The 27,642-nt window shown below is 47.1% G+C and overlaps 1 protein-coding gene across 2 annotated transcripts; it reads left to right on the forward strand.

Moving 5' to 3' along the window:
* Nucleotides 1-669: 669 nt before the first annotated feature.
* On the forward strand, nt 670-27,496 carry LOC121597103. Of its 2 annotated transcripts, XM_041922639.1 has the most exons (6): nt 670-773; nt 1,637-1,933; nt 4,400-6,736; nt 6,833-7,187; nt 23,767-24,954; nt 25,012-27,496. In XM_041922639.1, exons 3-6 carry the CDS (start codon nt 6,729-6,731, stop codon nt 27,043-27,045), a joined length of 3,585 nt encoding a protein of 1,194 aa, XP_041778573.1. In that variant the 5' UTR covers nt 670-773; nt 1,637-1,933; nt 4,400-6,728; the 3' UTR covers nt 27,046-27,496. The 2 variants fall into 2 exon arrangements, with proteins under 2 accessions (XP_041778573.1, XP_041778572.1); XM_041922638.1 differs by lacking the exon at nt 670-773 and having other exon boundaries at nt 1,484-1,933.
* The last annotated feature ends 146 nt before the right edge of the window (nt 27,497-27,642 follow it).

Consider the following 27,642-nt stretch of genomic DNA (forward strand, 5'->3'; position numbering starts at 1 on the left):
TAAATAAAACGACGATTTCCCCCACCCGCCACGGGGCAGGGGTGAAGGATAAGACAGTTTTCACGAGAGAAAAAGCGTCGTGTGAGAGTTGCCCATTTTCCCTTTGTTTTATGGCCGGATTGAGATGGTGTGTGCGTACGGGGTATGTAAGTATGCGTTGTGCTAGCTTTTATATAGCCCAGCAGTTCCAGCCAAGGGGAAGGGGCATCCGATCCAGTCCCTTCGGTTGTGTGTAATCCTTGCTCGCTCGCGGTTGAAGGGCAAGGACGCACAGAAAGGGAGGGTGCGCTGCTGCTGGTACTGCAACGTATGTATGTAAATATTCTGGAGACGAATGTAATTTTCTTTTGCCTTTTGCTTCTTGCCCTTTTCCACGCTTCGCCTCCCTCGAGCGTGCCTTCCCTATGTACAAGCGGCACAATCCCTCTCGGTCGCACCCTTTATTTCCTACACATTGCTACACGTTTCTTTCGCCCGGATGAGGGAAACACCCTTTTGTCCACTTGCCTCTCGTGGACCGCTTGGCGGGAAGGGGTTCAAGGCGAATTTTTCTTTCACTCTGCGTCTACACCAGGTCGCGCGCGCGAAGGAAGGGCTCATCGCGCGCACATAAACCGAAAGAATTTGGCGCCGCGCAGCACACGGCTGCTGCCTGAGTTTTCGATTCGATGTCCTTTAGGACGGATCGGCCGGTGGTGGCCGAAGGAAAAATTTGCAACCCGCGTAGATCTCGCGTTCGCGTTGCTATATACGAAGGGCGTCTATGTGTATGTGTGAGTGAATGTGTGTGTGTGTGTAGCTGGTTAGTGATAAAGCGCGATAAAACTGTACAATTGTGCGTGTATACATCATGCTAAGCGGAAGGATTCCACTGAGAAAAAAGCCCTCCCACTACCGCGCTGCCGTGAAAGAAAGTATTGCGCAAGGAGAAGGCAATAAGGAGTGGGATGTTCTCGGTCTTTTTTATAGCTCTCTATCTCTCTCTCTCGCTCTCTCGCTCTCTCTTTCCGGTAAAGGAGTAGAATTATTTTTTATTACCTTTTGCTTTCTTTCATTTCGCCCATTTTTTGTGTTATTGCTACACGATCCCGACGTCGTCGTCCTACTAGCGAACCACTACTACCAACCAACGGTGCGCCAACACTTTCATGCCTTTTTTTTATTCGTTGCGCCTCTTCACGGAGGGCGCTGCTGCTGCTCCATATTATATATTCGTCGTTTTTATTTATTTTTTAAATATACGCACGGTGGAGGATCTTTAGCGCCCGCTGGTATATCCTTTCTTGCGAGGGCAGCTTCCTCGCGTGTAAGAAAGTAGAAAGAAACGATAGCTCTCGCATTCTTGCCAGAGCGCATCTTCGTTTACTTTCGGCCGTTTTGCCGAATGGTGGGTGTATTGACGTGCATTTTTTTTTTTGGCGTGTAGCCATTTCTTCGCTGCTCATTATTATTTCGCATTCGCCGAAAAACGGGAACAAGACATTCTGCGGACGCCTTCGAACTCATTCCGTGACGCAACACCGTGGCCAACGGATGAATCGTTTGCCTGGCTGGCATTAGAAATGATAAAAATCTAATGGTGAAAAAAAACACTGTGAAGTGAAATTGAAGTTGATAAAAAGTCGTTTATTACCAGTGTGTTAACAGTATTTTAGTTGAATTATCGCAGAATTACCCCAAAGCAGTTACTGAAAGAAGTGAGATCCTAATAGACATTTTCTGTGACTTGGAAACCTAATGTAATGTAAAATTGACAAGTGTGTGATGAATACAATAAGATGAAATATAGTGAAAAGTGTATAAATTGAAATTGTGAAAATTCAACACTCAAAATTATGTGAAATATTTTGCTAATGCAGTTTGAAGAGCCACCTTCCGCACGTATCTTTGCAGCAAACATGTCGTTTCGCCAGTTGAGATAACTAATCAGAAGGTAATTATTGTAAAATAAATGGAACGTTTTTACAGATCTAGTTTCAAAAGAATTTGATTATTAAAAAATATATTTCACTCATGTTGTGTTAAATTTTGTTAACAAAACAAGATCGCTTGATTGAGAGCAACAACACACTATAATTTTCGAATAATTCAATCGTTTAAAATAAGATTGTAACGTTCCCCAATAGTACATTATCATCGCGTGCTCGGTGATGCAGTACTTGTGACGTTGTTCATTAAACTTAATTTCAACATTAGCTACTGAATCAACGTTCAGGTCGTTACCCCCGATACGTATAAAAGCAAATTGATCATGGGATTGATTGTTTTTTTTTACTAATTTGCTATCAACCTCCCCCTCCTCACACACACACACACCGACACATACGGCATAGAACAATCTATCGAATGCATACATGATTGTTCGCAAGCAGGGCTTAGATGATTGTTTCCGAATATGCTTTGTTGTGTGCTTAGTCCCTGTTTTCCCATCTCTATTCCGCTGGTACAAAGCGACCACTAGAGCCGCCGGTTGATCGATGGGGCGATGATGGCTGCGGCAAGACGGGCAAGAGTTGTCAGGGCGGAAAGAAGGCGAAGCTGCTGAACGTTGCATTTTGGTTTACCACACATCGTTGCATTTTTATTGCAAGGTAGGAAATGATTAGTAGTGAAAGGATTTCAGGATGATTGGCTAGTGGAATAACGCATTCGTCAATGTTTCATCGAAATTAAGTTGAGAGATTGCATTCATGAACAGAATATGTATTTTTGTTGCTACAAATTACACAGAAATATGAACAACCGAATAATCTGCATTTGAATTTGAGTAGTTTAACGAACATGATTTTTTGCTTCGACTCATTTTATATGAAGATTTACACTTTTTATAAGTTTAAAACTATTCGAAACCCCTTAGACATTTAAAGCAAGTTTTTTTTTGGTTTGAGCTCAGATTCTTGTACAACGAGTATGTGTAACTAGAATGATTTGCAACAATTTATGCATTTTTCCATCCAGTTTGCTAATGATCCGTCAAAATAAAACTGATAAAAAGGGATAGAATGTGTGAACACGCTTCGAAGACCACACCGTTTCGAACGAGAAAGCGAGCGAGCGAGCGAGTAAAAGAAGTGCGAGATAAAACAGCAAAGCGAAAAAACGGGATGGAATGCCTGTTGGGAAGAAAGGAAAAAAATCCGTTCCTGAACTAGAAACGCTCCGCGTTCGTAATGCCCACGCAAGGATACGGAGGTCACGCGGGTGTACCCAACAAGCGCTTCCATGTACCATCGCAATTGCGCGTCAAATGTATATGTTTTCTGTTTATATATAATCACACACGAGCGCACCAGCAGCTTGCCCCCAAACACACGACAGAAATGCATAAAAGAAAATGGAGTGAGATCGATTTGCATAGAAAGTAAGAGACACAAAAAGAGCGAAGAAGGCCGAGAGAGAGAGAGACGCACACACACACACACAGACATGCAAAAAGAGTGCAATAATGAGCAAAATGAGGAGAAATAGCGCAAAAAAACAACGCACGCACGTTTTCCTCTCGAATGTGGCTCGCTGCGTTCGCCGATGCATCGGTGCATCGCGGCAATAAATTTCAAAGATGTGCATAGGCGAGATGCAGCGCCGAGTTGGCTAATGTGCGTACGCACCCACACTGCGATGCAGCTGCCATACCGCAGCAGTGTCTGGGCAGGGAGAGTGGCGGAGCAGGAACGATGGCGGGATGATGGCATGCGACGTCGACGGCGGGAGCGGCATGCTGCTGCGAGGCGCGCCGAGCGTAGGGCAAAAAGAACGCAAGTGCAACCGCGGACAGGATGCGGCAGTTGCAGTACAACCCGGGGAGTGTGTGTGAGCGTGTGTGACTGTGTGCGGGAGCTGATCCTTCGCTCACGCCTTTTGCTTTTTGCAATCTATTTTTTCTCCGCCACGATGCCACGACTTTTTGCCTGTCGCCACCGTGGACCGAGGCGGTGTGCGCTTGTGGCGTGGTCCAGCACGGCGTCAGTGCACAATTACCAGCGTCAGGGATAGGACCGGAGCAGCATCAACACCAGTAGCAGGCAGCAGGGATGTGAACTGTGGCACGAGGCCCTCCGGTCCGGATCCTGACCTGGACCTGGTGTTCTGCGTGGATCGATGTAAGCGCCTGGGAAGCAGCCGCGGAGCACACCACACCGTTTCGTCTTTGCCTCGATTGTTCCGTTGCCTTTTCGCGGGTCATCCCCCCTATTGCGGGTACGTTGATGCGATTGCGGGGTTGTTTTGCGTCCCTTTTTGCACACCAAAGGTTTGCGCTTCGCATGAGTTTTGTATTTTCTGTGCCGAGTCGCACCGCGTCTAACGCACTGGGCAGGCGTTTGCTTCTCGTTAGGGTAAGATGGCTACATTACAGTGTTGATTTTATTAAACTTTTGTTGTCCTTTCTTTTTTTTTGCAGATTCCTCGAAACGTATTATAAGGAAGCAACATTTCTCACAAACTTCCACCACCTTCGAAGTGTGTCGATATCCTGGCAAATCGCACATCCAATACAATTTCAAAAACAACTCCCACTCTTGGCAACTTTCTTAGGTTTCCCGTACGAATTTGTGCTTGTAGTAAAAGAACGAACTCATATTGAATTTGAAATTCTCCATACGTGTGCTCGCACACGCACACGCACATATGCACACCGTTTGAAATCAGCTGCTGCTTCTGATCTTGCCCTCTCGAAATCTTGTCACTTTGCCAAGGACGACCACGACGACCAGCAAAAGCAAAGCAGCTACAAGCAACGGAGGCAAACGAGCACGGATTATATACTTTTGGATACACCTAACGACCACACACACACACACACCCTCACGCACCACATACGACGGGGGGTTGGAAAGTTGAGGAAAATCAAACTATAGCAAAACTTGCCAAACGGCGGATGCGGTCATAAAGGAACGCCACGTTCTCTCCGCACGTTCTGTCATCGTCCATCCGATACCAAGGAGCAGAGAGAACGAGATCCCACACTACTACACAAACTACTCTACCCACACACTAGCATTACTACTACTCTACCCTCTACTAATACCATCACTAGTGCGAGCACCATGACGACAGGAGCAAGGCTTTGATGACGGGAGAAGATAACTACGATGGCGAGCAAGCTTGACTCCGTTGCACAGTCGGAAAGCTACGGCGCTTGAGACGGTCGTCTCGAGGAAAGTAAAACAAGGGAACTCTCTGCTAGACGTCGGTCTAGGCAACGGTGGCCGATGGCGAGGATGGATTTCGAATGTAAAAGTGCGTGCATCTATCAGTGCTTCTTGGGCCGGTGCGAACGTTGGAAAAATCTACCAATGCCAACGCATTGACAGTGACGGTGTGTGCAACGAATGGTGTGCAAGACAGGGCTATTATTATTGTAGGCTTGCAGTTGAGCGGAGAGCGATCAAATAACAAGTGCTATTGTGCGGAAGAAAAGAGTGCAGTGTGGCAATAAAAAGTTCCATATCCGTTAGTGTAAGGAAAGCATGTGATAAATAAAAGGAGTGTGTGTGTGGTTCGAGCAGCAAACAGTGAAATCGAATAACTACGACGGTCGGTGTGTTTTACGGGTTATAAGTAAAAATCTATCGGCACAATACTTTACGTTAACCGGGAGCAACATCTAGCACGAGAACGGTGCAACATCTTAGCTCTCGCCTTCTAGTCGGTGGAAGAGAAAAGTAATCAAAAAAAACCGCATCCTAACGCAACCTCATTTGTATTAAGGGCTTTTTTAAGTGCTAGACTAGGGTAAACAAAACGCAAGTGCAATAAGTACGTACCACACTCACTGCAACTGATTAGCTAAATTTCATCCAAAAATTGTTCCTCCTGTCCTGTATGTGCGATTCAGCAACGTTGGCACAAAAATCGTACCGTGATTTTGTGCGCAAAAAGGACGGCTCGCGCGAAAAAGAGGGGCCACCCAAAACCAAAGAAACCACTGCGAAGGAACGAGCCAGAACGAGCGCGCGTAGAGCGAGAACGATTCTGCCCGCTTCTTGCCCCAAACGCAAGAAACGCACCATTTTCTTGCGCAGCATTTCGATCTTTGCAAGAAAATCTTCATCTTCATCTCGACTGCGCGGCCCCGACGTACCGAGCCAGGGCTGGGAAGTTGAGATGCAAATTGTTCAGCTTCGGCACTACCGGCCTGTATCTTTTACCACTACTACAGCACGACACCAAGAGGCGGAACTCGCACGTACACACAGACACACCAGCAACGACAGGGCGACGCAGGCGAAAGAATGCTTCGAGTTGCGGAACAATTACTTCGCAATGTTTTAGGGAGACGAATAATGTTTAGCTAAAAAAAACATGTTTTATATCTGTTGACCATCAATCTGTGTACCATGCGAGTTTTTGCAACACGTCAATCGTAACGTAAAGCACGTTCATTAGCAAAAACAAAAATTGTCCAGCAACAGTCAGCCCGGTTTTATAACATACACAAAAACTGGAAGAAACGGATAAAAGATTCAGGAAGTTCATGACAAAACGCAAACTTATTGGCCAAAGAACCTAGTTTGCTAAGTACTAGAATACTAAAGCAACACTTAGCAAACGGAATGCATTAAATTTGACTGATTGGAGAAGGTAGCAAAGTTCTTTAACAATTATTTATTACGACGATAGAGGAAACCGTTTGGTACTGGTACGTTTCCTCGTTTATATTTTCATCAAGAGTGAACGGGAGAGAGAGAGAGCAACTATTGTGCAACGAATAGGAATAAAACAACAAAATGAAAGAGTAAGTAATCACATCCTATTAATTTTAACCCTTTTTCCTAGATTTATCTATTGTTTTTCATTATTTTTTCATTCTTTTCTCGCAATCTGCACATAGAGCCACAATGATCGATGCGTTCGACACGGCGGATTTTAATCCAGAGCTGATCCTGTCCAGTGTGTTTCTGGATCCTGGGCTTGATTTTGTTACCAACATCGACGATCTCAGTGACAATAGCATAGCGGCCGATCTGCTGCAGCAGCTGGGTAACTCCATTTTCTACCCAGAAACTTCAATCGCAACGAATATTAGCAACGGTGGGATTGCAGGGCTTGCCGAAACCATCCCACAGCAACAACATGCACAACACCAACAGCAACAACACCACAATCATCAACATCAACAGCAGCAGCAGCAGCAAGTGCTGTTGCAACCTTCCATGGTTTCGACAAAAGGGCGCGACACCATTGAGGTGAGTGATGCACAAAACAATTCTTATCTGTTTCTTAAATAAGTAAACTTCAAATTTTGAAACGCAAGTCTCATCTTGTGGAAGTTGTCTTCAAAAATAACGACAGGATTATGATAACGATCGCATCACTTACTAGGCGTCTCCATCGTATATTTTTCTTATTTTTGTACAATAGCATCTCCTCATCATTAATCGCTTTGCCTACCATGTTTATCGTTTTTTGCTGCACAAATATCGCCTACGAATTGGTGAGTGTGGTACATTTTCGGCGTTTTTTGTTGCCAACTTCAGTTGACGCTGATTCGTTTATGCTGCGCGCGTGTGTAGTTTTTTGTGAGTGTCACGTTGTTTTCCAATAGGATTGGTTGTTGTCGTGGCGTTTAATTCGTTTTTTTTTTAAATACTACGAAGAGCGCTTTTTTGCCCTGTTTCTCGTCGAACGTTCCTAATTGGACAACTTCAGGACGACCCACCTTCCCCGACAAAAAAAAAATCATAAAAAGTTATTTTCCAGTTGAAGCAAGATTTTCTAAAAGAATAGAATAATTTGCTTCGTGCCTTCAGTTTTAAATTAGCAATACATTTTACCAGCACCATGCAACCGTAAAGAATTGCTTGCATTACAATCTTTCCCCTTTTGTGTTTTGTGGTTTGACTTCACAAATCGTCAGGGGACGAGGACGTAAAGGTACGTTTCTTTTCTTCAGAGTGGAGCGCTCCACGTGATACTCCTCTTCATCGAACACCGTTGCTGGCTGGATTTCTACTACCCCTGCTCATATCAATACACATACACATACAACCACACACACACACACATGCACACTCTGTCTGTACACCTACGCACTCACACAGCGAAGCAACGTGTGGTATATAGGGAAAGTAACAAAACTCAATCTATGCACGAAACACACCCGATTCGTTCCGTCCGGAACCGGAAAATAATGAGAGCTGGCAGCCCCAGCAGAGCTAAACTCTTTCGCTGCAGCTTAGATCATGGTGGAAGATTCCCGCTCGGCTCGCCGGAGACTCTTGCCGTGCGTGAGTGTATGCGTATGCGTTTGCACACACAGTGAAGCATGCCACTTGCGAAGCGATAACACCCAATACATAATGAACACTGGGCGAAACAACAAAAGTGCAATGGCGCTGACGTGTGCAAATGCACACATGCACTGGAGCGTTGGCTGCTGCACCACCCAGCTGCCCCAGCGGCAGCCGGCCAGCACGCTCGGTGCATAGGATTTAAAAGTGCGTGAGCAGCAAGTGCATCATCCGCTGTCATTGTCAACGCTCTTTTATGCGTTTTCTCCTCTGCAGATTTGCAGTTTGCTCACACACTCTCCCATCTCATTTGCACGCTTTCTGTTTTTCCACCACCATATTGCCGTCTCTCGGTGATTCTCTTTTTCTCCCATGCTGCCACGGGTGGGATGGCTGGTTTGGTGCACAGTTGTGTGCGTGTGCATCCAGTGCAAGGACGAAGAAGCAAGTGCCAAAAGGGAAACAGGAGAAGATAATGTGCCAACCCCGTGCCGTGACTGACCTCCTGGCGTGTTGTGCTTGGATCTAACAACACGTTTCGAAGGACCAAAGGATGCTGGAAGCCCGGGGGGAAGCGAGCGGGAGCATGATTATATTGTAAGTGCAAATGCATTCGCACGCACTCGACGCACATAGTCGGTGCATTCGGGCCGTTACCTCGGCACGGGGCTCTGGCAAACTCTTTCCACACCCAAACCAATACGAACGAACAGCGTGATTTGCAGCTCAAGCTCGGCGGTCAGCATTATGTGCGTAAATGTCCCTGCTTGATGGAAATCATCCAGCCAGGGGTGGGCGCCTTGCAGTGGTGTACGGGTGCCCCTTATGTCTCCCTTCCCAGTGCCTCGTGGACCCTCCTCCTTCGGATGTATTTTTGATGCAATTTTTGCCCTGCATTCCCCTGCAAATCCTGTCTCAAACCCAAATGCCCCGTATTTTCCAGTCACGTTGCGACGCTGCTGCTGCTTGGGGGATTTACAAGAGCAGCTGCTTGATTTGTGGCTCTGCTTCGTTTAGTTTTAGCCCCTGGACACTTATCTTTATATAACCCAGACCTAATCCTAACCCCCAACAAATGATGGATGGGACTATTACTGTACGATTCAATTGAAAACGAAAATGGTTTTTTCATTCAATTATCTCCGGCATGTTATTGTGCGTTATTGTTACTTAAATTTCACCTGAAACGTTCTCTTTATACTTTTTTGAATGATTTTAACACCTCAAGAAATGTTTATTCTTTGTATATATACTGGCGATTTTGCGCGAGCAAGCGAGAAAAAGAGAAATTGAACTCGTAGCACGAGTGAGTAGAAAATAAATCGTCCCATTTTCCGATTTTATCACAAGATGACGGGGGGAAGCAGTACGGGGCGGCGAGAGGAACGGGTAAGGTAAAATAAATAAATTAAATATGCGTACGCGTGCGATGGTGTGCGTTGTGTGTACGCACACACCCATTTCAATTTCAGTACCACGCTCACTCACCCTCCCCCGCTCCCCGTTGCTCCATCTTTGCTCGGGAAAGGGCTGAACTTAATTTATAGAAAATATACCAACATGGTTGCTGATGGATGCATCCACAGCGATGAAGAGGCACGGTCCAATGCAAGCCAAAAACTAGAAAAGTTGTAAACCCGAGGGCTCCTTTGTGAATTGTACTATTTTTTGGAAAGCTGGCGGTGTCGGGGGCACTTGCAGACATGAGTTGCATAGAGACGGATCGGGTGTCCCTGTGTGTGTAAGTGGAAAATATACTCTCAGCCAAAGTGCGTAGCGGTTGAGCCGAGGAGAAGTGCGTACTTTGCGTAGAATGCAATTTCCCGATCCCGTAAATGAAAAACTCAACTAAATTGCGTTAGGGTCAGGGAGCGTCGTACTTGACGAAGCCTGGAGAGCTCGTCTCAAAGCGTTTTACTGACAGCTAGCGTCAGGCATAGCTTAAAAGGGAAGAGACTTATGATTTAAATGAACAACGCAATGTAATTTAAGATATCTGATGTAATTCTTGTATGCATTTTGAAGTAGAGTCCCCGTTTGAAAGTGTATGAGGGAAAACAAAGCATAATACAGACAAACCAACAAGTATGAATTGCAGGTTGAGCTGCGATCAACAACGCCTTTTTTAATTAAACAAGAACGTTGAGAATTTAATATTACAATTATTATATTACAAGTGATGGCTGACTCGTGAATAAGCCAAGTGCTCAACGCCAGTAATCTAATCAACACCAGTCCAGACAGTGTCCTTTCTTTTTCCAATCAACGTGCCGCTAAGCCAATTTTCATAATATTACGCACGGAAAAACAGCTTCAAATTGGTGTAGCATAAGCGCGGCTTAGTTCTTCATTATCAACGCTCAACAATTAAACTCGTGACCCGTTGCTTTAGTGGGGAGAACGGGGGACAAAAAAAAACGAATTGTCACAACCCACACATACACACACACACACACATTGGTCGCTGGTTTCAATTCACGATATGTATATGCTTGGAGTATCACAATTGGCTGCCCGCGAGAAGTGTAGGTATGAAAACATAATTTGATAAAAATATCGTTTCATTGAAACAGTCCTACCGGAACATATCCGCTTTCAGTCGCGCGTGTCTCAGGCCAGTCCAATGTTTACCAAACAAATAATATAAATGTTAAAATGCTGCTATCTGACGATAGTCGCAAGCAAAGAGCTCAAGCACACACACACACACGCGCATATAAACGAACGTGTTTTGTCAGGGAAAAAGGGAATCTCCTCTGGTCCTTAGGACAGCAACACGTACTAGAGCGGAAAATAAATTTTAAAATATATTTTCCGCTGGATAGCACATAGTAAAGCATAAGTGGACAGTAAAAAAAACAAGCACACACACTCACGGGAACATTCAACCCATTCCACGATCTATCGAATTATATTTTGCTGGTCCTTTTGAAAGCACTGGCACCGTAATAACACTTTCTGCAAAGCATCACATCTCTCAAGTCCTGCTTATAACACGCTTGCCTTGGTCCTTTTCTCTTGTACACATAATAAAAGCGAGTTCAGCATGCTGAGGATGAAGTATTTCGTCGCAAAAAAAAATCTGATTCTACACACTGCCGTTTTAAAAACATCGTTTTTTTTACTCCTCTTTCTCCTTTTACGTAGGACTGTTTCGCTACGCTTTAAAACATTGGTGTGTGTGTTTTTTTAGATGAGTTTGATTGGACGAGATTAATTCTATATTTCAATATTAAAATTCAACAAAAAATCCTATAAAAGTTTTTATTGAAATTAAAGGATTTGCAGAAAGATGTTCCTACTGCCAGAAATGATAGCCAGAAAAAAACGCGTTCACTCAGTGGGATCGCCTGCAAAAAAAAAGACATAGCTCACCATAAAACTGCCCGTTTAGATGGGTTTCCCATTTGCTGGTGAAGTGAATGAAGTTCCTCGTCGCTGCCCGTATCGCCCATACAGCACACACGGGCGACACATATCACTCGGACATATTTGCACAAGTGAAGAAGATACACGCCCACAGTATGCGCTGCTGCTCATGTTGTTTCACATAATTTTTATTCAATTTTCTGTATGTTTTTATGAATCTTTTAATTTTACAGAATTAATTGAATTTGCACCAACCGTCCGGCACCGACGGCTGCCGTAGTAGAAGAAGCCAATGGACTCGCCGTGTCGTAGGGACGGTGGATTTTTACACGCACTGTTGTGTGTGATACGTCCCTTTTTTTTGTTGGTGCTCTCATCGCGTTCCTTTGGATTTTTTATTTGCCAGAACCATGAAATGTCTCGTGAGTTTGTTTGCCACAAACGGTAGGTTGGACCCGTGGAACGGATGCATACCACGAAGGCAAACCGACAAAATAAAGACATGTAAAGCTGAACGACGAACGGAAGCATTGCAGGACGTCACGATTTTGGAATTTTTGTGTAGAGATATTTTATTATCCAGCTGGTCAATGGTCTGCCTGGTCTGTTTATTGAGCAAGTTCATCAATGTTTGTTTGTTTTTTTTTTTTTTGTTATGGATTTTCCCTTCGCTATCATTTATTATCCTCGTTAGCGAGCGGTTAATGGGTTTTGTTTCTATTCTGCTCTGTCGAAATGAAACCGAACACGACCAGCGTATAAATTGAGAATTGGGATGTACAGTTTCATAACCTTGCCGGATAGCAAATCGATATTAAAGCTGAAGCGTAATTTAAATGAGGAATCGATCCCAACGGAGCAAATCGGTACGACCCTCCTGAAAGGACTACTAACTACTACTGTACGGCGATTGATTGTGAAAAAGCGAAACATGCCAACTTTCACTATCTTTCGACCGCTTACTCCAGCAGAACGATGATTCTGTGGACGATCCGATTGCCAGACTGGGCAGACCGGGCCGCATCCTTCTGCTCAAACGCCGTCCATTTCCCTTCCTGCCGCCAGTTCAGCGAATTCGACCGTCTTGCATCATAAAAGTCCGATAGAAACATGGTATGTTATTTTGGAGCGAGATTAGGGGCTCCAACCACAGGTACGCCAAAAAGGTAGATGATGATCGACAGACTGGACCGGCCTGGAAGGTGAATCGAACGCACACATATAAAGTAGCTTTTAGGTAAAAGTATGCTTCACTGCATCTTCCGTGTAAAATTTGATGATGGTACTGCACCTACCAGGTTTCAAATTTTAACTTCATCCCATTCAGTTATTTCTCCTCTTACCGAATTTACCTATTGCGAATCGAATAGTTCAAATAGTAGTCCCTATATAATTTAAACGTTTTCCAAAAACCAGCATATTTACGGGCAAAATTGTAGTAAACACTAGCTTGGAACAATATCTATTGCCTCTGCAAGAAGGATAGTACCGTCTATATGGCGGTGCAACAAATTGGATAATTTCGGTGGGCGTAAACGTCAGCCATTACCGGTGTATGACTTCCTTGACCTAATTTGCCGTCTGACTGACTGGGGAACAGGATAGCTAGCCGCTAGCACCACCAAATGACTGAATACAACCCCAAAATTTAACATTTGCAAGTATAATTCTGCAAGTATAATTTGACCCTAGGGTCGCCGCCATCCCAACACACTAGCCAAACAGTCATCATTCGCCACGTTGTGCGAATACTCACGAATGGCGAAGTTCGTAGTCAGCTACTGAGCGAGCGCGCGCGGGAACGTTCAGTGTGCTTGTGGGTGCCGTATAAACCGTCGCATGTGTGGGATAGGCCGGCTGGTCATGCAATAGCCACCACGGTTTCCCTGCCAGCACGTGCACGTATCAATTGCCCCCAAAAACCGGCATCGGAAGTGCAAAGGTAAAAGTCACCGGGGTCTGGCACTTACAGACGCTGCTGCAGCCAGAACGGAACTCGCGGCCCACTCACATTTGCACAACCGACGGACGAACTCCGACGTGCATCCACGGCGCGTCCTCAACATCACTCAAAGCATCGTCGTGTCGCGAATGCAAGCATGCATCATTGCGGCTTTGCGAAGCGCAGAATTACAGGAACAAAACAAAACTGCCAAAAAACATAACCCTCAATCCGGCGCCAAGAAGCCAGGGCAAAACGTTGCGCCGAAGCGCCGGGCGAGGTAGGATTCACTTGACTGCTGCTCGGCGACTGTGCGAACAACCACGTGCCCCACGTGTGCGGCGGCATTCGTACGGCGTTTTGCGCCAAATATGACCGTCTCGCAAAGGAAGGCTGGCTGGGTCACACACAACATGACTTCCTGCCGCTTTTGCCGTCTGTTTTCCGTGCCACGAGACTGGCGTAAGAACAGCCCACTCTCTCTCTCTCGCCCGGTTCCAGTGTCTGATGGGCTACTTTCTCCTTATTTTCTCTTCGTCATCGGGGTGCAGCAGGGAGCCGACAGCGTGTGCCATACGCGACACATTTGCCGGCGTCTTTTCCGGTGGCGTAGCATTTGGCAAGCAGGAGCGCCAGCAGCACGCCACGGTCACGGCGTGCCCACACGGCCTGTGCCTGTCTGTAGAAAGTGTGTCACCGATCAACCACTTCCCGCGTCGTGGTCATGCTCACGCTCCCACACAGCGGGACGGAGTCAAGGGAGGGAACGATTGGTGTTGCAGGTTAATCCGTTTGCCAAAATTTTCCCATCCAATGCTCTTCCCCCCCAAATTGCAACAAGTAAAGCGTGCGGGCGTGCAGACCCACCGCTGCACATACACATATCCTGCACTGCAGAGCGTTGCAGTGGATTTAGGCACGTTTTTTAAACTTTGTTTACACTCTCTTTTTTTCGGCCTGTTAATTGCATTGTTACGGTACACTTCCGGCACCGGCAAGGGGCAGGGCATATGCGAAGCAGAATGTGCACATGGTGATGTGATGCCACACACACACCCTCGCTAGCCACACAGGACGGTGATGTGCAGTACGTGGATGTTGTAAGCCGAGCTGTTACATTGTTGGCCTCCACACCACCGAGCAGGAGACACATAGTGTAATTTAATTGATCTTCCCCATATGGGCTTGGGTCAATTTCGTTAACGGCTTTCTTCGGTTGATTGTCCATAGGCCAATATCTGATTACGGTTTCCCTTTTTCTAACCGCGAGTGATGGGCGATGTTAAAAATTAGTCCTGAATATGATGTGAGTTGCAACCGTGTGAATTTGTATGAAAGATAGTACCCTTTCGGTTTAAATTGAGTTTAAAGGCATTTCAACTTTTAATGAAGAGCTGTCGTGTCTACAAACAATTTCAAAAACACCAACAAAAAAATCATTCATGCAAGTGTCGGTAGAACAATATTCACCGGTTGGTTCGTGTTCATCCCTTTCGACTCTTTTTTTTTCTATTTCCCGCACCGAATTTATCACGTCTTGCATAGCTTCCTTTCCGTAACGGTAACAAAAACACGCGACGGATGGCGCATTCACACCTTTTTTTGGGTGTGCATTTTGTTCCGGATTCACCCGTTACACGGCCAAACCGTCCGGACGGGGAAAGGACAGAAAAGCAGCCAAAATCCGGAAGGACCCGCCCGATGGATGGCAGAGCGAACAGTGTGAAGAGAATGAAATTAACTCATTCAAAGCCATAAAATAAACCACCAGGTTTTGGGGAGTAAAGGATTGAATGCACACACAAAAAATGGGCACACACACACACCAAACCACACTGTGTTGCGATAAGTCGAGTCTTGTTGCGGAACGGTGTGGAGGATGAACGGCACAGCGGTTGAGCAAAAAAAAGAAGCACGAAATTAACTAAAAGCGTAAAAATACTGTCCGAGGATGAAGGACCATGCGAGGCGAATGTAGCTAAACGCAACCATCCGTAGGATGGGGTTGTTCTCGGTAAGATGCGCCTGGGGGATTTTTCTTTACCGGTCGAAAAACAGCTCTAATCTCTCGTCCAGTGGTGGTGGTGGTGGTGGTGGAGGGTAAATTGTACACGCTACGGTACTGTTGTGATTTTTCTTTTTAACCGGTGTGTGTTTTTAATGCTTTTTATCAATATGCCTGCCACACACCGGTGTGTGTCGTTCCATCCTTTGCTGGTGTTTTGGCGGACGGAAAAGAGTTCCCCCCTTTTGTCTTAAGCCTCGTTGGTGAGCATGTATTTTTTACGACTTACTGTTAGAACAAGCGTGGAAGTATTTTAGCTTCCCTTGAACCTATTTTTTCCGTCCATTTGCACCAACATGAACATACAGACAACGAACGCTAAGAGCTGCTAATCATTTTGCTATTTGCTACTGCTGCATGTATAGCATACATTCGTATTTTTTGTTTGAGTAAAAAAGCCGTTCCCATGCCCAAGAAAGAACCTAATGGATAGTAAAGTGCGGTTGTAAACAATTATGAAACCAAGGTTTCAACCCAAACAGGACACGCAGCAACACTTTAAGGTGTGTGATGGAGCATTAGAGATTTCGTGAGTGCATGAGTTTGTTTCCCTTTTTTCCCGAGGTTGAGCTTAACAGGATTATGAATTTAATTGAAAGTATAAAGCAGTCCATCGCACACATGTTTACAAAACAATTGCTATCTTCAAATTGATTTTAAAAGCTACGTGTGCAAGGCATAAATATGGTTTAATTTATCTACATTTGCTGCACCTCCAATACGCTACCAAAGTAAGAAGGCGTATCCTTTGTCCCGATCTTGCGCTTATCACAGATCACGTTTCCATTTTACCTTCCCGTCCTAAACCTATCCTATCGCAAATGCACTTCCAACATCCTTTCGGGGGACAAAGAGGAATGAGTTGAGCTGAATCCTCCATTCTTGTGTGCGTTTTCGCGGCAAGCGCGCTTTTCCCCTTCGTTGATTCGCTGGTGGAAACTTTTTTTTTCTCTCTCCCATCTCGGGGCAATAGTTTCGTTCTCTTTCTATCACTTCTCGCTCGCTGCCGACGAGCGTGCAATGCTTCTATGCTACCCTTCCCCGATAGTATCGTCGGTTAGCGAACCGAACCACGGGCCACGCTCTGTACATTTTTCCTAACGTCGTCCCATCCAGGAATGTGCTATTGCACACGCAGGGAAAAACAACGCAGAAAAACTCGAGAACGACCAGCCCCTTTTATTTCGCGTAAGCTGGAAAACCCCGAACCCTACCCTCCTCGGATCACAGCCCTTCACGTGTTGTCATATGCGTGTGTGTGTGTGTGTGCATGGCGGCAGCTATCCTCATTGGGCCGAGCAGCAAGCTCTCCGCGTGCGTCGGACTTTTTAAATAGAGAAACTAAAAATCTACAGCGAACCTAAGCTCGATAGAGGATGCGCCAACGGTGCCCACGACGTATCGGACACGTATGTGCCAGTGTAACAAAAACTATTTGCATCACACGAGACCAGAAAAAAAAGAACACATACGCACCATACATGCACACCAGCGCATTTTGTGCAGCCAAATGCAAGCGAGAAATGTCGGATGGCGGACAAAAAAGGCTCCACCGGCAGGCAGCGCTAGCCATCCCGATCGCCACACGGCTCCTTTCCCGCGGCGGCCGTGAGTGTGAGTGAAATAAAAATATCGACGAATTGTCGGGAGGCTGCTGCTGATGCAGGTCCGGGGGTCCGGTTTTTACCGAGCCTTTTTCCCGGGGTGCATTTTCTAGTTCGCAACGCGCACTAACACACAATACAATCGCGAGCGACTATAATCCACCGGCTGTGCGTGTGCGTGTGTGTGTGCTGAGTGGCTAGTAAAAACAAAAAAAGAAAAATACGCACACCACCACGCCAATGACTTAGCATGGGGGATGGCATGCAGTTGCATCTGCATCTGTGCACGCTCATGTGCGATTGTAGCCACCCGGGACACTAGCGCGAGGCTGCTTTCGTTGGTTTCTATCCACCCACCGACACTCACCGCTGTAGCCCAGCGTGCCTACGCCACTGGGAATTGGGAGTGGGAGTTGTTGGTGGTAGTGGATAGGCTCCCCCTCTTCCCACCGATGCACAGGTTCAATCAATGCATTGAAAAAAGATGGCTGATGGAAAAATCGACAGCCTTCCGCAGCAGCAGCAGCAAGACCGGGCGCAGGCTTTTCCTTCTGGCTCTATCCTCACGAACCATCATCATCCACACACCAGTGCAGCGGCGCTGACCGACCGGGTTCGGGAAAAACATGTCTACATTTTTCCCGTCACGCCGTGTGCGCCAGCGCGCAGTCAACTGCTCGGTGGCAGTCCAGCGTTGAAGCGGGCGTTGTTGCTTTTTTTTTGCTTCTTCCTCTCAATACCCTCGCTCTCTCTCTCTCTCTGCAGTCCCAAGTGGGTTTCGCCAATCGTGTACGGGCCGGTGCATTGGGCTCGCAGCAGCACTGCATTTGCAGCCCTCCAAGCACCTATGTTTAGGCACTGAGTGTGTTTGTGTGTCTTTGTGTGTATATTGCACTTGCTTTCACGGATGCTGTGTACTAGCGCGTGGTTAGGGCAACGCGTTTCCGCTTCCTCGTCGATTCGCTGGGGTATGGCGAATATAAAAGGGAAGTAAAATCAATTATTGTACATTTTTGGCTGAGCTCGGAGGCGATCGATCGATCCGCTTTGAGTGCAAGAGCAATCTCCAATTTCATCCAACTATTTGCGTGCGTGTTAGAAATTGTAGCTTTTTCTCACTAAATATGTACTATGGAATAGTTTTCAAATAAGACTATTATAAAGTGGATTTGAACAGACAGGAGTATGAAAAATTATAAAACATAATCAAGCTTAAGCTGTTCTTATATCTCTTTTTTAAATAATTTACTTCACAACGACTATCAATGAAAAACAGTGTTTTTGTATTATTTCTCTACACTGTAAAGATGACGGTGCCAAAGGTTATCCTAAGTGGTTCGCTACAAATCCTTCATCGACGTACAACAAAACCACCGATTGTGTCTGAGATTTGGGATAACACTCCACAGACACTTCCTTTTTGGCCAGCTTCTACCAATATCAATTAGAATATGTGTGTGATATAGGTTCGGTATCGGATGAAAAACAACTTCATAACAACCCATTCGTCCAATCGAGTTTCACTATTCAACTAGCTTCTCATTTTCCTTTTTTTCAACTCTCCTCCCCTTCCTTACAAGCACGTTTTTTTCTTCTTTTTTTCGCAACACATTACGTACAGGACGGACGCTTAAAAGCAGATGGACGGTGTCGAGTTTTAATTTAACCTTCATCTCATACCTCTGCCAACATTCTCCAAATTTTGAACAGTAGAGTAGAACCTTCGAGTAGACCCATCCCTTCGAAAAACGGTGGGCAATAGTCTCTGCGCCACACACACACACACACACACACACATACACACAAAGCCACTTTTACTAAGGGGTAAGGTATTTTGGCGCTGGTTGACCGACGCTCCGGACCGGATTTTCCGGTGTTCCGGGCCCGCAGCCCGAACGAGAAGGGAGTAAGAAAGTGTGGCCCAAACCCTGCCGATTACGGTGGAAGAATTGCAAAGAATCCTTTTCCAACAGACACAATCACACTCGATCTGACACTACCACCACCATAAGGGTTACGAGGGTCACCGTCTCGTTATTTTAATTTCGAACAGAAACTAGTTTCCCCGGCTGCCATTTTCCTCACTGCCCTTCCTGCACTCCTTGGCGCTCTGTGTGGCTTGAAAGCGAACTCGCTTCGCTTCCCATTTTCGGCACCCGGACAACCGGACAGCCAAAAACAGCCAAAAACCGGGACCGGGAAACACAAAAAGGGCCAGGCAGAAGAGGAGGAATTTTCAAACAAACTAACCCCGCGCGGCCCGAGTTTGGAAAATCTTTCTGACAGAACAATTCCACTGCGAAGCGTTGTAATGAAAAACTGGCAAGCACCGGACAGTGGCGGAAAGTTGACCGATCGTCCAAAAACTGGTTGGAAGGGGTGAGTCAGAAACTGGAAGGCCCAACGAAAAAAAAAAAGTACGAATTCATTATACGTCCCTTCATTACTTTTTCATTAGTTTTAGAAATGTTTTGTGCTGCGTTCTTTGGCATAAAGTTGTTTTTATCTGCAGTAATACCAAATTTTGAGGTTATGTTTAGTCCTTAAAAAGAGTGTTACATTTAGCTTTATTTTAATGAGCTGCTAGAGTGTAACAAGAGCATAGAAAGCTCGTGGAAAGTATATCACAACAATAAAACTTTTCAAACATATGATAAACATCTCCATATGCAAACAGACTCATTTTGCTATTGCGCGTTGTCGAATACGGGTTTGGGCTTTCATAACATTTTGCGAAAACCACCTTCGTTTCGTTTGCAATGGGGTCCATGGTCCACCGAGACGAGATGAAACACTCTTCTGCCTTGTCGGACTTTCGAACGCGAAGCAACTTTGAACTTTTCCTCGAATTTCTACCAGCAGCGTATCCTCCACCAAACTAGCGAGATATGACGCCATTCGACAAATTCATCAAAGTTTTCTACGAGTTTTAATTATATTTTAACACAAACACATACCCACACCCAGAGAGCAGAACTAATTTGCCGTTTGCTGCGGTAGGTCTGCGGCGGTAGGTAGAGCTTTACTTATAAGACCACGACCAAGCAAAAATAACGCTTTCCATGCAGCTTTCCGCGAACTTTTTGACGCTGTGGTATGCTGCTGCTGCTCCGGGGGGCGCATAAGGAACAGGTGTAATTATCTTCTTGGGAGTCCTTCGGGCATACGTCTCACATAATTAGCGTAGCAATTGAGGTTGGATGCCATATTCTGTGCCGGTGCCCAGTTAAATCTAATATTCATGGACAGCATAGGTGCTGATTTGCCATGCTATAAACATATTTTAACATGTTGTTTGCGCTACGTTTATACTCTTCTTCGGACATGTTTATTGCACCCTCAGCAGAAGTTAATAAATATGGTACACATTTTGACAATGCCCACGTAAACGGCTCGATTAGTCGATTTGTTTTCTCATCCCATCGTTTCGCTCGTTTAATTTGTTCTGTTAACCTCATTTCTATCACCGAATTTGTGGTACAAACCACCACGCCACCCCCATCACACCCCCTTCCCTCACCGGCAATTCTTTTCAATTAGTGGCGTAAAACGTCATTGAATTAATCGCTCTTCACACTTCATAATCACTTTAGCTCGGTGCAAAAGCAATTCCTTTTTTTTTGCCCACCCGCGGTTCTTTCCGGTCACTCATCTGCCAACTTTCCGGTATCATCGCGTAACAAAATGTAACATACACACACACACACAAAAGGCCATTTCGCATTTCGGTACGGAAAACAGCAGCAGCAGCAGCATCGAAAAAAGGAAAACAAATAATAAAACGAGCAAACAGCTAAATGCCATCAAACGGTCCCATTCTACCATCCTTTGCCCCAAATGCTGCCTTACACAGTGTGAATGTTTTTCTTTTTTAAGTGTCTCAAACTGTGCACAGAACTCGCTTGGACCAAACAAAACAAAACAAACAAACAAAAAAAGTGTGTGTACAAAACAGTCCAATGTGAAAAATCATCCGGCGGTACGAGCGCGCGCGCGCCCCAATTGGCGTGCGGAGGATCCGCCGCACGGTTGTGATTTCAATGCTAATTGAATATCTCCCGTACGCGCTCTGCTCCCGCTCCCGGCAGTAGTAGTTTTTTTCCTTTCTTTTTTCGGGCATTTTCAGTTTAGCACCTCGCATGCAAATCCGGAAATCGGTCAAATTAAATAACCTCGCGAACGAGCTCTTTCGCTCCCTCTTTTTTTGTTTCGTTTGGGAAGCAGCCCGCCAGCGTGTGCTGGGCGCAGTAGATTGAGCGAAACAAAAGCATTAAAAAAACGGCACAAACACAAAACGATAGAAATACAATGCTTTCTACTATTTTTAAAAACAACCGCTGCAATAAAAGCAACGTGAAATGACAGTCCAGTCCAGGCTCTTCCTCACCTGCCCCGTCAGCTTCATGGGAAATCGGGAAGGAAAATAAAAATGATCATCAAAAGGACACCACACTTTGATTGCGTCGCGGGCTGGGCGCAATGCGAATACGAAAACAGAACAGAATAGGAACGCAAACGAGCGCGATGTAACAGTTTAACCGACCGTGTATATTTGCCAATCTCCCCGGTCGGCCCCGTTGGCCACGTGCCACTTTTGTGGAGAAAAGAAACAACAAAAAATCCCAACAGGAAGCGAACAAAAAACCAACTCCACTGCATGGAGCATATTTGATGGTTGCTGGTTTTTTTGCCCCCTCCATTCTTTGTTGCGCTGTCCCTTCCCACAGGACACCATCCCGTTCTCGTTCCCGTAGCGAAACGTGCGAATCGTTGTCCGACGATGTCCACCACCGGCCCCGAGCGCTGAGCAAGCAACAAGTGAAGCGGTTTGGAGCGCTTTTTTTATTTTTAAAACCATTGCAATACACACTTCGGGTAGATGCTAATTTTGGCAAGTCTGTTTTTGGCCATGTGTTTGGTGTTTCTCCCGAACCTAACCGTCATCATCCACCCTTTGGCGGTGGTAATGACCAATCACCCCCGAAGCGCGTGGGATGTTTGGGGAGCGCGCGCAACACTGGCTGGCTGGCTTCACACATTTCCCATGATGCTGCTGCGCGAAAAACACGAGACGAAAAGTGCCAGTAGAAGAAGAAGAAAAAGAAGCAAAAAAACCAGACACACACAAATGCCCAAATAAAAATACGTCCCAGCTCACCGCAAGGGTGGCCGCCGACCACCGACAAGTGGAGCGGGATAATTGTTTAACTCTTCCTATCTTTCTTTTTTTGCTGTTTTCGAGACACCGATTTTTCACCCGTGCGGTGGCTGTACAAATCGGTCGCTTTCAACAGCCGACACTCATCGGGAGCGCCAAAGGTATCCATCGAATCCATGGACGGCGGTGGTCTATCAGAAGATGATTGCTTTTGGGGGAAGTTTTTTTGTTTTGGCAAGTTTTTTTTCCCTGCCATTCCTCCCAAAAATGGTCCTGCGAGCTGTGGTGCAAACACGGTCAGCAAGTAAACGGTGTCGCAAACCAGGCCCTCACTCCCCCCGGACACGTAGAGGACTCGCTAATCCGCTCGTTTGGCTGGCTCGCTGGCTGGATTCTGCTTTCACGGTGACTTTCGTTAGCATCGCACGGATGGAAGCAGTAAAAGGACTAAATGCCGTCACACAACCGTAGTAGAGTGGTATAATGGGAAGTTGATTATTCTTCGTTTATTTTTTGCGTCCGTGCTTCTTTCATTCAGTTCATCACCACAGCGCGCGGTCCTGGTCGGAAGCTGAACTTGGCTTGTTGCCTTTTCCCCGTTGATTCGCTCTGGCTTTGCCTTTGCTATTGATTGCGACCGTGCAACCTGTTAACGCTGTTGTGGCAAATGGTTTTCCCAGAAGGGGACATCTGCAAGCATAAAAGTGAGCAGAAAGAAAAAAAAACCCAGGGAAAACGTAAAACGATTCCCATTCTCGCATGCTTTTCACACGTTGATGTTTCACTTCATTTGATCTTCAACGGAGGAATTTCGATGTTGGTGTTATCCATTCGTTCTTTTTTTGTAGAAACAGATAACTGTCATGTACCTCACTCCACAAGTGATGTACCGTAAATGGGAATGCAAAATAACAACGATTGACGGTACGAGGTTTCCCCGATCGATTGAATATCTATAAATCATGCACAAATTATATCGCGACTTTTTTTTATAGAAACAATTAGTAGCTAGTTGCCTAATTAAAAACATAACAAACGGATTAAAACCCAGCTAGGAGGATTTTTTGTATTTTCGATTTCAATTTAACTGCATTTCTATTTCGATGAGTGAACGGCACGACGATGCTGTTGAGAATTTTCCCTTTCCCATTCGCTTTCACCCACAAATTGGATGGCGGCGTTTGTCACGTTTGTGCGCCATAGCGTGAATGATGTCAAGATGGAATCGATTCACAACACACAAACACACACCACCTTCACCCGTTTCTCCTCTGTTTTGATTTCTGGAGTGCTATCGATCGATCGATCTGTCGGAACGATCCGTTACACCTGAGATCCGTTTCAAGTCACGCTCAATTGACGCTGACGGTTTCATCTGCTTCCTGTTTCGTTCACAGAAACCCACCGACGAGATGCGCTTCGAAACATTCGGAAGCGATTACGCAAAGTCCCAGCTGACGGCGGCAGTGCCACTCACTATTCCAATGGTGCAACAACAACAACAACAACAATCGGCGGTGGCAGTCCAGCAACAGCAGCAACAGCAGCAGCAGACATGTAAATGTGAATTCTGCGAGTACCTCCAGGCCAACCGGATATCGCTGACCGGCGATCACTCCTTCCAGTGCGAGTTTTGCGGGGAGGGATTCTCCACCCAGACCAGCTTCAACCGGCATCGGTGCGGGAGTACAGACATCCAGATATACCGGTGCGAAAATTGCCGCCAGGAGTATGGTAGCTCGCGTGCCATGTCCACCATCGGTAACTGCGAGCCTAGGGACAAGTGTGATATCTGCAATCGCAACATTGTGCAGTCGTTGCCAGAGGAGCAGGCGGCCTATGGCCCCTCGATGACGGCTGGAAGCTCCCCAATGTCTTCACAAACCACAGCGTCTGTGCTGTCCGACGGCACGATTGGTGGAACGGTCCACTTGCCAACGATGATAGCGACGCTAACCTCCCCCGAAGTGTCTAACGAAAGCGTCAGCGATCTCAGTGCCAACGTCAATGTAAGGTCTATCGTGAACAGTCCCATCGAGCAGCACGACCTAAGCAGCCTGGATCCGTTCGGATCGGACAGCGAGTGTCTGGGTCAGTTCTTTGCCGCTGAGCCAAGCTCCACCTCGCGCTGTACGGCGAGCAGCACGGCAACCAACTTACAGTGTCAACCAATGCCAACTAGTGCCAACATGGGGAGTCTTCTCTCCATCCCTGCACTGCACCAGCCAGAGTCAGCGAAGACGTACTTCGTGCTTGGAAATGTGGATCAGTTGCAGCAATTTCACGACATAGCAGCACCACCACCACCAGCAACAGCAGAGCAAGCGCCAGTGCAGCAACCCCAAGTCGGCAGCAATCTCCCAACAGCGGTCACCAATAGCTTCCATCATCTTCATTTAGCGCCAGCAGGACCTGGGCCTCATCAGCAGCAGCAACTGCTACCTCTCTCGCTGCAGAATGCCGCCCCCGCTACGGCCGGTTCGCTTCTGCTCAGCGAGCACGAGGTCACTAGTCTGCAGCAGTACGATCAGTACGATGATGAGGACTACTCGTCCATGTCCGAAGATGAAGCTATTGTTCCAATAGTAAATATGTCGAGCTCTTGCGCGTGACAGTTGCTAATTGGTATCTTTCAATTACAGGAACCCTATGCCAAATCGCCCAACCAGGACCATGCCAAGACGGAGCTCCCAATCCAAGAGACGATCGTTGACACCAGCACCGGCATCAGTGTCATGCCGATGCCACCGTTCGGAACTGGCGGACTGCCAAGGGACGCTGATAGTTCGCCGCTGGGCCGAACACTGCTACCACCACCGCATGGTGTCGGCGTACAGCATCATCTGCAGCAGCATCAACAGCCGTTGCAGCAACAACAGCAGCACCACCATTCGTCCGACGTGTCGCTGATACACCGGGACGAAGAAGAGGAAGGAAAATGTGATTCGTCATCTTCACCGCTTGGATTACTGGTCGGAAGCCCGTCTGGAATAGCGAACGGTGCCGGCGAAAGAAGGCCACATCAGGCACAGTCCTCCACTACCACCAGCACCAGCACCAGCACCAACCCCGATCGACCCTACAAGTGCCACATCTGCGACCGTTCGTACCGCAACCAGAAGAACCTGAGGTCCCATCTGAAGGTGCACGAGGGCATTCGGGCGTACCAGTGCGAGATCTGTGGCAAGAATTTCTCCGGCTCCAGCTATCTGGTGATCCACCGGCGGCGCCATACGGGCGAGCGGCCATTCAAGTGCGTCACCTGCGGGAAGGCGTTTGTAGATTCGCGAGCGCTGGCCGTGCACGCGCGCTTGCACAGCGGCGAACGGCTCAAGTGCGAAAAGTGCGAGAAAACTTTCTCCAGCGTGAGTGCCCTGACTGTGCACAATCGGCTGCACACCGGCATACACCCTTACCGGTGTGAGCTGTGTGGCAAAACGTTCCCACAGTACAACAACCTGAAGCACCACATGAAGAAGCACGAGCAGCCGAGCGATGCAGAGCAGCTGCTGCCCCAAGCAATGGCGACCTCCACCGGTGGCCCCACACTGTCCAATGGGGTGAGCACTACGACGAGCGGATCCGGCACTGTACTGGCGCGCATCAGCCTCTCGATACAGGCCGACACCACCGGCAAAGGAACGGTGCACATGATAGCCAGCTCGACCACTGGTCCGGCCTCCGAGTACAAATGCCACATCTGCAACAAGCTGTACAAATCCTCCGACGACCTGCAGGAGCACCTGAGCCAGCACAGCAAGGATCGGCCGAACCAGTGCGAGTTTTGCTCGAAAGTGTTTCCGCGCTCGTCGCATCTCATCATCCACCGGCGTCGGCACACGGGCGAGCGGCCCTTCAAGTGCAAATACTGCGACAAAGCGTTCGTTGACTCGCGCGCCCTCTCCGTCCACACGCGCCTGCACACGGGCGAGCGGGTCAAGTGCGAAATCTGCGAGAAAACGTTCGCCAGCTCGAGCGGTCTCATAGTGCACCGGCGCATCCACACCGGGGTGCATCCGTACAAGTGTGACTACTGCGAAAAGTCCTTCGCCCAATCGACGGCACTCAAGTACCATCTGAAAAAGCACGACACCGCCCTGCTGCCAACCACGACCACGCCCGAGGGAGCTGATACGCGGCTACCAGCCCTGCCCCAGGCCGGTGCCGCTGATGTTGGGCAATGTGCGCCCTCGTTTGGCGAGGACGCGACCACGAGCGGCGACGACCGGTACAAGTGCACCGTGTGCAACAAAGCTTTCCGATCCTCCGAGTACCTGGTGCGCCATCGTCGGACGCACAGCGGTGAGCGGCCGTACCAGTGCGAGATTTGCGGCAAGAACTTCTCCACCATGAGCTACCTAGTGATCCACCGGCGTCGGCACACCTCGGAGCGGCCGTACAAGTGTACCTCCTGCGAGAAAGCGTTTGTCGACTCGCGTGCGCTCCAGGAGCACGCCCGACTACACACCGGCGATCGGGTGCGTTGTGAGATCTGCCAGAAAACGTACTCCAGCGTCAGCAACCTGATCGTGCACCGGCGCATCCACAGTGGCATTCATCCCTTCGAGTGTGACAGCTGTGGCAAATCGTTTGCGCAGAAGAATGCCCTCAAATATCACCTCAAGAAGCACGCCGAAACGCACAAGGAACAGGAGCAGCCAGAGCCCATCGGTTAGTCCATTGACGGGGCGCAGTTTTCAGCCTCGATGGCTTCTACCGGAGAACACAGTTCATTTCTGCAATCACACTTACTTTCAAACCAACCCCGCGCTGACGTCGCTACGATGTCGATTCTAACCTCTCTCTCTATTTTTTTTATCACAAATGTTTGTTTCAACGGCATCATTTGATCAGAGTGCATGCATGAGTGAATTCGATGTACAACCAATCAATACTACACACAACCACATAACACTACTTCTTCCACAATTTAAATAATAGTCAGCTCCCTCTACAATACAATACAATCTCATCCTTACAGTCGTCTGGTGGTTCTGGTGGCGTTTCGCGTCGAGTGGCAAATGGGTTGGATGTGTTGCCTGCCCTTGTCTCTATCGCCGTCAACATTTGACGATTCGGATACAACGAAAAATCCTCACGTTTAGGTTAATGCAATAATAATAATTTTAAAAAAATGGTTTAGGAGCGAAAAATGAACTATTAGGTACGCTCGAAATGGGGCCTACTTTAGGGTGAGACACCTGGCATACAATCACACCCAGCGCACCCACCCTCTCAGACACAGAACGTTTGCCAAACCACCCATAACACAT

This window comes from Anopheles merus, chromosome 3R, assembly GCF_017562075.2.
Source record: "Anopheles merus strain MAF chromosome 3R, AmerM5.1, whole genome shotgun sequence".
Taxonomy (NCBI): Eukaryota; Metazoa; Arthropoda; class Insecta; order Diptera; family Culicidae; genus Anopheles; species Anopheles merus.

What these genes read in the sequence shown, in the direction of transcription:
- LOC121597103 (XM_041922639.1), top strand. An exon ending in AAGGGCGCGACACCATTGAG is followed by an intron (nt 7,188 to 23,766) that starts GTGAGTGATGCA and finishes TTTCGTTCACAG; the next exon opens with AAACCCACCGACGAGATGCG. An exon ending in ATGAAGCTATTGTTCCAATA is followed by an intron (nt 24,955 to 25,011) that starts GTAAATATGTCG and finishes TTTCAATTACAG; the next exon opens with GAACCCTATGCCAAATCGCC.